This window comes from Podarcis tiliguerta (assembly GCF_965153285.1).
Source record: "Podarcis tiliguerta genome assembly, chromosome: 1".
Taxonomy (NCBI): domain Eukaryota; kingdom Metazoa; phylum Chordata; class Lepidosauria; order Squamata; family Lacertidae; genus Podarcis; species Podarcis tiliguerta.
The window spans coordinates 117691245-117702223 of NC_139534.1; the positions used below are offsets into that span (position 1 = coordinate 117691245).

Here is a 10979-nt window from a genome sequence, read left to right on the forward strand (position 1 = left end):
ATATCCACTACTTATCAATTCACACAGCATTATTCTTAACAAAACTGAATTGCTTTTGAGAAGATGCCTTCTGAGCACATTTGCCTATCTAAACACACTTATTTGGAAGTCAAACCCCAATGAAATCAATAGCCCATTTCACATACAACGCTAAGCCATGATTTAACATTGAAAGAAGGAACCACAGGAAAACTGGGCTGGCACACTCCTCCATCCATAGCATGGCTGTGAGAAGATTGGAAACTTCTACGTCTGTTTTAAATTAAGCACAGTTTAGTGTTATGTCCAGACCCTAAACTGTGGTTAATCCAATCTTCTACAGACAGAGAAACAAACCAGCTTTGTAAAACATGTTTTGAAGCTGTCATGTTTCCACTAAATATAGCAAAGTCTAACCACAGTTTGTCAGGGTTTGGACACTACAGCAAACTGTGGTTAGTCTAAAAAAGAACGGGAAGTTTCCAAATTCCTCCTTGGGGCAACAATGGAGGAGCACTGCAAACACAAGGTCTTCTGTGGCTCATTCTCTTAATGATATGCCAAAGGGCAGAGATAACCAATGAGATGCCCTCTGGACAGCGTGGACTCTGGTGATATGCCACCCTCAGTGATGACAAAATTTGGTGCCCCCTCTCAATATTTATTATTTTCATGCCCTCATCCCTCTTGCCTTCTGTTCTGCAAATGCTCTCAAGTGCACTGGGTCATAGTTGCAGCAACTCAATCGCCCATCTGATCAAGGCCTCATGTTGAGTAAGGTAAAGGTAAAGGGACCCCTGACCATTAGGTCCAGTCGTGGCCGACTCTGGGGTTGCAGAGCTCATCTCGCTTTATTGGCCGAGGGAGCCGGCGTACAGCTTCCGGGTCATGTGGCCAGCATGACTAAGCTGCTTCTGGCGAACCAGAGCAGCACACGGAAATGCCGTTTACCTTCCCGCCAGAGTGGTACCTATTTATCTACTTGCACTTTGATGTGCTTTCGAACTGCTAGGTTGGCAGGAGCAGGGACCGAGCAATGGGAGCTCACCCCGTCGCAGGGATTCGAACCGTCGACCTTCTTATCGGCAGGTTCTAGGCTCTGTGGTTTAACTCACAGCACCACCCGCGTCCCCTAATGTTGAGTAGGTACCTGTATAAATATAGGTGTTGTTGTTGTTTGGCAGCCCCTCAGCTCAGCACCCTGTGCAGGGGAGCATCCTACACCATTATAAATCCTGTGCCACTCCAGATGTCACTCATCAGCCCCAACCAGCATGGCCAATGTTCAACACAAAAGCAACAGCACAAGCCTAACACAGCTGGCGAGACTTACTTCCAAATATAAAAGGTTAGGCATCAGTCTGCTAAGATTTGAATGGTATTTGCACATGCATTAACTATAGTGCTTAGTGTCCAATGCCCTGCATAACAAATTGAAAGGTTTATTCAAGTGAGGACCCCAAAATCCACCTCTCATCCTACAATACCCAATATATTACCCATAGCTTTTCTGTTTGTATAAAGTCCAGAAAGCATGTGGCCAGACTGAGTGGCTGCCGCATCTCCATCAACTTCTCATACCTTGGCTACTCAAAGTCTGAACACCTTTTAGAGATGATATGCTAAGTTTTATCTGAACCAAATTTGGCGGCTGCAGGCAAGGCGATAAGGAGGATAGTTTTTCACTTGGCAATCTGATGCGTGTAACATTACAAAGGCACGTGCGCGCACACATTTTGTCTTACTGTCAGCATGCTAACCAAGTTCCCGTACTCTGCTAAGCCCTCGAGACAGAATGAGCTCAACATGAAGGCAGATATATAAAATAAGTATGAGATCACATCAGCTTTGTATCAGGGTTTAGCAGAAGTGACTCAGAATATTTATATGGATCCAATCACCAAAGAACAGCAAATTAAGCACACACACACACACACACACACACACACACAAAACTACACATACACGAACCAATATTTTTGACACAGATATTGTTCAGCGAGGGAGAAAATGGCAAAGACCTAAGAATCAGCATTTTCATCACCACCTTACAAATGAGGACTTAAAACTTCTGTCATCGCTATCCCTGCTATGCTTTCTGTGGTGCTCAAACTATCAAACAGGTAACAGGAGAAAACTAAACATTAAAGGCTGAAGGGGAAAACTTTTTATTTTATTTTACTAAATACTGTTTAATTTAGAAACTCCACACAGTCCATTTATTCAGCCTTATAACAGAGCAGGAGGGAGAATCACAACTTCCACTTCAATGGCACAGCTAGCGAACATTTTGCAATGATGCATTAGTATCAGCAGCAAAACTGTTCTGCACTCAACCAGCCATAAAAGAAACCGGGTTTTTGTTTTTAAAACAATCAGATCCTCAATACAGCTATTTGGGACCCAGCATTTCAGCTACCATTGCCTGACCTGCACTCATCCAGATCTTGTATGCATCCCTGTGACATCTTCTGTCCCAAAGCGCTTTTCTTACATGCTAATGAACTGAACCTGGCAAGAACCCTGGAGACAAGGGAGCTGTGTCTGTCTGTCTATTTGTTTGTTTGTTTTGCTGCAGATGGTGAAGCCTAGACAATAGGAGGCCAGAGCCTTCACTCCTGCCCAGGAGACTCTGCGGAGAAGCAAGAGAACATCCTGGCCAAGCTTTCTGTTAACACAGGAGCCAAGAAGCAGGAATTCCTAAATGACAGGCTGGTACCACGAACAGAACAGCTCATGCTGCTGAGTACTGGGGGGGGGGGGTGTCAAAAGAGATGCAGGTAACACAATGACTGCACCTCTGTACTAACTGAGCACAGACACCTGGTTCCATTCTTATAACTATTTTTTTTCTGAGCTATACTCTCCCAAAAAATATGCGTTGAAAAATGTGGGGTGGGGGTTTTTCCTTAACCACCCAGATTGCTAGCATGGCTGGGCTGTTATTATGGGTTAACTTTAACCTACGTAGCGTGACTTCTGTTAAGCGAGTTGTAAGTCAAGAGGACAAGTGTCAGGTTGCAAGACAGGATCAACAGGCCTCAAACAAAGCCAAAATCCCACAGGTGCGTTCCCCCTTGGACTGATCTCTAAGCTTCTTGCTATTTCCAATGCAGAGAGAGAAAGAGAGATAAGTGGATTTAAAGAAAACTTACCATTCAGTCCATTAGGGATGCTCCGGTGGTGAAGCGGTGCAGAGAGGTCATCCATCGACCTCCGGATAGCTCCGGCCTTGTTCTCAACAGGCTTGTGATGGTGAAGATGGTGGTGATGGTCTGGGCTCCCTGCGCTGCCAGTGCTGGAGGTACTGCTCCCATCTCCAACATCCCTGGTTCCAGAGCCCCCGTTCAGGTTGGTGAGGCTGGCCTGGCTGTCTATCGAACTCCGAGAGCCCGCTCCGTTCCTCTCCTCGTCCAACATCAGGACAATCTCCTTCAGCTCCATGTTCTCCCTCATGAGGGAGTCTTGCTTTGCCTCCAGCTCCTTCAGCTTCTGTTGGTACATCCCCACCTCCTTCCACATCACGCCGGCCGTGTGCCTCCCGAACCTCTGCCATTCCCTGGACAGCTTTTTCCCCTTCTGCCGGTCATCGTCCAGGAAGCAGCAGAGCTCCCTCAGTTCGTGGTTGTCGTCCTGGAGCTTTTGGTTCACTTCCTTCAGCCCCCTGATCTCGTGCAAGTGAATCTGGAGCCTCTGGTTCACGTCCTTGATCAAGTTGCCGTGCTCCACCATCAAGTTCATCTTCTCGCTCTCCAGTTTCTTCAGCCTCTTCACCAGCTCTTCCTTGCTGCACCTCAACATGTCCTCTTCCGTCACTTTGCTCAGGTCTTCCTTGGACCCTTCCACAGAATTCTTTGCCATGTTTGTATAGAGCCACTTCTACTTTTACTCCTTTAAGATAACCGCCCTTCACAAAAATTAAATAAAATTGTTTTTATTTTATTTTTTAAAAAATCCTTCAGGTCAAAATGTTTTTTTAATGCAACATCTTGGAGGGTTTCTTTTTTAAAAAAACAACAACACAAACACACACAAAAAAAACCCAGTTCACTATAATTCTTCAGGGAAGAGCACAAGAAGGAAGAAGAGCAAATCCACTCATTTCTGTAAATCGCATTCTCCTGCCTACAACTCCCATGCCTTAAAATTCGACGCCAAAAAAATAAAAAAAAAGCCACACAACCCAAATTAAAAAAGGATCAGCTCCGAAAGCTCTGTAGCTATTTTTTCTCTCCAAGTGAAGCAATCAACTTACCAGAGGTTAATCAAAACCACAGCAAGCCGCGCAGGAGCGGGGGGGGGGGCAGTTGTTGGCTCGTAGATCAACCTGCTTTAGGTCTTTGCCCGTTTCACTTGCTCCAACATCGCTGCCACCTCGATCCCCCGCTGCAAAATAAAACAAAAAAACCTTGCGCTAGGGGCACTGAGCGCGCGCACCCTCGGCGATCCAGCCTCCTAGGAGCCCGCAGCAGCTTGGAGAGTTATAACAAAACGAAACGATACTGGTTAAAAATTAAGAAGCAGATCCCTTCGCCTTCGTTTTCCTCTCTTTCAGTTCCGAGGCAGGATGATGTCAGTCGCTTCTTCTGTCTCTCTCTTTTTTGGGGGGGTCAAAACTGCATTTAAATTTCACGGCGAGAAGGTGATGGCGAGATGGGGCGGAGGGGAGAGCATTCCTTTAATGGAACAGGAGAGCCGGGGGAGAGGGAGAAAGAGAGCTTGAAACGAGGCGCCGCCTCCTCGAGGGGAGGAGAAAAGGAGGTGGGAGGCTCCGGGAGGAGGAAAACCTGGAATGCCGCTGGAGAAGAAGCAAGAAATAGAAAAGCGAGTGCGGCGGAGATCGAGAGAGAAAGAGAGCTCTGCAACCGCGCAGACGCCCCTCTCCCCTTGCAGAGCCCTGCTCTCAGCAGCCGCCGACCCCTGCGCGGTTTTGCATGCGGGCAGATGACGGAGCCAAGCTCCTCCCGCTGCCTCGCGATGGCCCAATCCGGAGGACCCAGGGCAAAGGCGGCTTCTCCTCCCTGCCCCTAAGCCCGTTCAGGTTGCCTTCCCTTTCCGCCCCGGGGTCAGGTTACCGGGGAGAAGCGGCGCTGCTGGCGCGCCGCAGCCAATGAGGCGGCGGCGAGGGCGCAGTTCGAAAGAGCCAGGTGCGCAAAAGGGAAAGGTAGACGCGCGGCGCGCCTCGCTTAAAGGGGCCGCGCGCGCGCCCCTCTCTCTCCCCCCCCACCCCACCCAGCAACCGGGAGCATCAGCAGACAAAAGGAGGCTTCCCGCCCCTCCTGATCCTTCTTCCTCTCTTATTCTTTTCTCCTAAAAGTCACCTCTAATCCGCGCCTTCGAACCCAGAGCAGAGAAATGAACGCAGGCAACCGTGCGCAACGGACCCAGAAAGGAGCACAACTTGGGAAATCCTCGATTTGTTGTGGCCCCAGCCTCATTTTATTTTTCTCATTTCGTGTTAATCGGCTCGGGAATTTCTTTGGTCTGTGCAAGCGGGGAAGATTGGGGGGGGGGGTGTCCGTTTTGAGGACGACGGCGAATGGAATGGTTAAGTTTGTTGGGTGGGCATATTTCTGGGTTCAGATCGGATGGGAGAAACAGCCGAGCAGGCAGAAATTGGGAGCAGTGAGGGGTTAAGTAGCCGCGGACGACCATGGAGGGGGGGGGGTTGTAACGCGAGGGAAAGGGGCGCGCACCCGCATCCCACAGGATAAAAACACACCCATCCCAGGGGTGTCGGAAATGCGTCTCCTTTCGTGGACTTTGATTCAGCGTCAATCTCCCAAGCCAAGAAGCAAAGCCAATAAATTTTTTTATTTAAAAAAAAACCACCCATAAATTTGTTCTGGAGCTTTTTTCTGTTTTGTTTTTTTAGATTAAAGTAAATTTCCTTACATATTTCCCTTTTTCTTCTAACCAGACCCAAGTAAAGGTTTAAATACAAAAGGAAGATACTGTGATCCTGCTAGGGTTCCTCCTTTAAAATAAATAGGCTTGGCCTGGCTGATATCCCATCCTCTGAATTCTGGACCTGATCTAACAGGTAAACAAGACGGAGAGAGAGAGATCAGCCAGCATGAGCTGGAGGTGAGAAACTATCTCCCTGGTAGACTAGATACTTCCTATAAAGATCACAGGTTCAATCATAGGTTATAGTGAAGAGTGGTTATGAGCTTGTGACTTGGAAAGTTGAAATCTGGCCAGAGCTCAGTAGGGTATGTTAAGCAAACCACTATTGGCTTCTAGGGGTCCTGGGAAAAGTAAGAAACAGCCCTGGTTTGCCTTATAGGGCCATTGTAAGGAGGGTGAATGTATATGAAATGCTTTGAACACTGGAAGTGAGCTCGGTGTAGTCAGCAAAACCTTTCTTACAGGAAGTAGGCAACTTTCTGCGTTGTCCCTGAATTGCTTGACCTTGGGCTGTTTTCAGAACATTTGCACAGCATGGTCACAAGATCTGTCGTTTTATAACCTCGGAGCTGGTGCATTGGCTAAGAATGTGAGACGCGAACCAGGAACCCCATCGCTGCAATTCTACTTCAGTAGCTCATTAAGGCAAGTCACTGTGTCTCGGTCCCTGCTGAGGACATTCGCTCTCACCTGCCTCAAGGGTGTTGTACAGGTTGCAAGGCAAAATTTAAATAAAACAGGGAAATGTGGCTTGCACAACACCTAGATCTTGGGGCACTTTATAAATTGTCGCTACATATTAGCTTCCTCCCAATCTAGGTGCTGTGCAAAACATTGTTTTATTATCTTGCCTTCCAAGTATAAGGTCTCCAAGGTAGATGTTGTTGCAGTTTTGCGATCTTAGCAACTTGTACGCTGCAATACTATGCTGTCTTATTTGGGTGTTGGTCCCATTCATATAAGAACCTTGTGTCAGGCTACCGTCCCAGAACACAAGGACAGCAGCTGTTACTTGAGTGTAAGGAAGATTATCTTTGTTCAGGCTAACAGCGATAGAGGCTCAGAAGTCAAGATTCCAAGTTACTTGAGCAAAGCAAGAGGGACATTACCAAGTGGAAGCTATGAAGATGTCAGGACTCGCCTCTCCCGCCAAGCTTTTTAAAGACAAGGCGGGGCAAGCTCACATACAATCTTCTCTTGCTCTACAGGCTGCAAGCACACACATGTGCTCTGGGCAGGCAGGTGCACCTGGTCAGACATGAAGGCAATGGTTGGATCTCGCCAGCAAGGCTGTGCCCTGCTCTGGGACAACTTGGTTCTCTTGTCATCTCTGATCAGACAGGTTTTGCAGGGGGCTTTGAGTCCCACAAAAATAACTGCAAATCCCACGAAGAGAGACAATGGTGGGATGGATGTACACACCACAGGCAACTATGCCTCTACCTTACCCGAAGAACCCTCCACCCCACCCCGCCCCTTTCCCATAGGATCATAAAATTGTAGAGTTGGAAGGGACCTCAAGGGTCAACTCGTCCATGCAAGAATCTCAACATCCCATTGGAAACCTGGACCCTGCTTCTTCTTCTTTGGCAATCAGTCGTAGCTGAGTAAGATTGTCTTCCATAAACACTGTTTTAACAATGAGTCCGTAAGTGACTATGGAGGCCAATTCTGGACCCACACGTCCTTCCACAGTGAGGACATTGGTTTCCAGATTAGAGTTGATCATGGTGTAGATTTGCCAAGCGTGTCTTCCTCTTAGCACATTTCTCCTTTGCATCCTGAGTTCGAGTGTCTTCAAAGCCCATGACACCTTTGGTAAAGGCTGTTCTCCAATTGGAGAGCTCGCAGGCAAGTGTTTCCCAGTTGTCGGTGTTTATACTACATTTTTAAAAAATTGCCTTGAGACAGTCTTTAAACCTCTTTTGTTGACCATCAGCATTACGCTTTCCATTTTTAAGTTCGGAATAGAGTAGTTGCTTTGGAAAACGATCATCAGGCATCCGCACAACATGGCCAGTCCAACAAAGTTGATGTTGAAGAATCATTGCTTCAACACTGGTGATCTTTGCTTCTTCCAGTACACTGGTATTAGTTCGCCTGTCTTCCCAAGTGATGTGTAAAATTTTTCGGAGACACCATTGATGGAATCTTTCGAGGAGTTGGAGATGGCGTTTATAAGTGGTCCATGTTTCACAAGCACACAGTAAGTTTAGTCTTAATGTCACTAGTCAGAGTAAATTGGGGCACATCGCTAAAGCACAGCCTGGACACTATATGGCATGTTGGAGACAGCAGAATGATTATGATTGTGATGCATGCTTATGATAAAATACATACATCCTGTTTCCACCTTTCTAAATCAGGGCTTATCTATTGTAGACAGCAAGCTAACAAAGCCAATTCCTGTCTGTGTCTCGCAGGAAATTGCATTTTTTTAAAAAACAAAAATATTATGTGTGCTAATTTGTGACAGGGAAATAAGGGCTGTTAATAAACAATAGACCAAACACTCACATTTGGCCGGGGGACCTTCATCAAGCTGCAAATGAAAGGGATTTTTAATGTGCATGCCACACTAAGCTTTTTATGCCCATGTAATGCAGCATCAAAGCCTATCACATTCACTGCTCTGAAGAGGACAATTTTTCTCCCCTCTGTTAATCAGGGATGAGTTTACTGAGCAACGCTTAATATGACAAGAACGGAAGAAAGCTCATAGGGCTAGATTTCCCCCTTAGCATGTTTCTTTGGAATTTATGGAAGTGACTTCAGCCATGATTGGTCTCTCTGTGGCTACACGCCGTATTCTGCGCATTTCATTTTATACAGAAATGAAGGATTACAATTAAATGAAATATCAAATTAAACATGCATACCAAAAAAGGGCACAATTTTGGGTCATTTCACTCACAATCCCTGGGGGATAGAACTATTGTTACTACAGGATAGTAACATTTCCTTTTTAAATATTTGTTTTGTTTGTATCAGGATGCTGTCCTCAGGGCCTTATGATATACTCACTTCATGCTGAAGAGTTACTAAGAATTCCAAATGGCATATTTTACTGAAGGCCCTGCTGTCGTAATTTACATACAATATAAATGTTTGCCACGTGGTTGAAAACAAATCTTTGTCCTCTACTACACCTTAATTTTTTGTTAATTTTTTTAGCACTAGCTGTGCAGATTTGACTGTACCATAAATCCTTATTTAACTCCTAAATATTTCCTTTTTTATTTTATTTTTTACTTTAACCACCCTGGCAGCTAACAATAAATATAGAATCAATTCTTTACCCTACTCGTCTTCATGTGGCCTATCCTGTATCCCCAATAACTAGAGAAGTGGTTGGGATGTTATATTCTGATTTTATGCTGTGAACAACCTGAGATCGTTGGGTATAGAGTGGTATACAAATTAAATAAATAATAATAAAATAATAGTAATTGGAATCGGTTTTTGTACGGTATAAGGTAGATGTAAAAACATAACAAAACCAGGGACTTTCCATATAAGGTGTTTCCAAAAAGCAGGACAGTGTTTGTTTGTTCTCTGTGTTTGTTTCTGTGTTTTGCATAAGGCAAAGGAATTGTATAGTTGTAGCTGGTGGCAATGGCAAAATCCTATTGCACCAGGACTATTATCTTTGAACATTAATGCCATTCTTTATGCGGCACGCACAATAGAACATCAGTGCAACCTAATATTATCTTAATTTTTATTTCTACTTTTAATTCAGATATGGTTCGTGGGATAGCAAGCTCACATTGGATTAATGAGGCCAAAGCTCATGTCCCAGTTCCGCCACGACCCCAATGGGATTCTTTGTACATAATACCACACCATGGTTTGGCGCTATGTTTAGCGCACAAAGTGGGACTAGCCCAACTGAGATTTAAACTTGCATACTCCTCCCAACCTACCAGAAGGAGGACTCCAGCAGCGTTCAGTTTCATTGTCACAGATTCTACACTTGTCCTTTCATAAGAGCGGATGACCATGGTTTAAAAGAAGCTGATCAGTTTCAAAACAAGCCAGCTTTAAATCATGGCTTGTGAAACTAAGATGTTAAACTGATCAGTTATTTTATTTTTTATTTTTTAACCCAATCTCTGGTTGGTATGATGTAAGTCAGAACTCTGTAAAAGTGCTGAACTTCTCCTCTGGGCTGTGCATGCAGCAGAAGGATAAAGAATGAAAGAGCATGGAAGCTCAGTTCTCACTCAGGCTCACGCCACATGATGCCAAGCCATGGTTTAGTGTTACATGCAAACCATCCCTCATGACATCCCTCATTAAACTGAAAGCATTTAAAAGATGTAGGGCATCACCCTTTCCATCTCCGACCTTGTGTCATTCAGTGGCAAGAGCTGAAGGGGGTTTGTGAACATGTTCACCTGATGGCGCTTATGAGCCTCCCTGTGATTGGGAACCCACAATCAGTGTTTTCCATTACAGGAAGCCTGTTTAACTAAGCAGGCTTAGAAGCTCCCTTCAGACCTTGCCTGTGGGATGTGATCCATGAGAAGCAGTCAAGTACAACATTCCTTGTAATGCTAGAGAAGACATGCAAGGGAATGTTTGGTCCAGCTAGTCGAAACTTCCTGTTCCTCCTGGCTGGAGCATCCTTCCTTTTGCATGTGAAAGAAGGTGGACGTGACCGAACCTGTCCAGGTAACAAAAGGATGAGTCATGCAGCACTCTCTCTTTTTTTTTCACTTCCTTCGTCGTTTGACTAGCTTTTAGCTAGCAGAAGCACTGGGATTATTCCCCCATATGTGGTAGATCCACATGTACATATTTATAACTAAATCTGCCTTCAGGGATCCAACTGTGAACTGATGTAAGTAAACTTCTTTTATTGACTTTGAATAAGATTGTGGTGTCTTTATTCTTTTAAGAGGGATTCAAGGGAACTTACCAGGAACGTACAATTCAATCGGAGACAGACTGAATTGTATAATAGTGAGAGGCTCAAACGAGCCTGCAACCACCTATCTGCTATGCATGTAAAAAGGGGGATGTAAACTCTGCTAAGTAAAGGAACTTGCTAGTGCAAATTAGGAAGGATATTAATAAACCTCTCC

The 10979-nt window shown here is 45.3% G+C and overlaps 1 protein-coding gene across 3 annotated transcripts in view; it reads right to left on the reverse strand.

Moving 5' to 3' along the window:
• Positions 1-4990, reverse strand: part of CCDC85C (coiled-coil domain containing 85C) — a 168826-nt gene extending 163836 nt beyond the window's left edge. The window contains exons 1-2 of one of the 3 annotated variants that reach the window (XM_083438784.1): positions 4235-4979; positions 3135-3886 (exon numbers count right to left, since the gene is read on the reverse strand). In XM_083438784.1, coding sequence (XP_083294910.1) covers positions 3135-3840 — 706 coding nt within the window. In that variant the 5' untranslated portion in view covers positions 3841-3886; positions 4235-4979. Of the gene's footprint in view, positions 1-3134 lie in introns of all 3 variants that reach the window. The other 2 variants (XM_083438783.1, XM_083438785.1) reach the window with 2 other exon arrangements.
• Positions 4991-10979: the final 5989 nt, after the last annotated feature.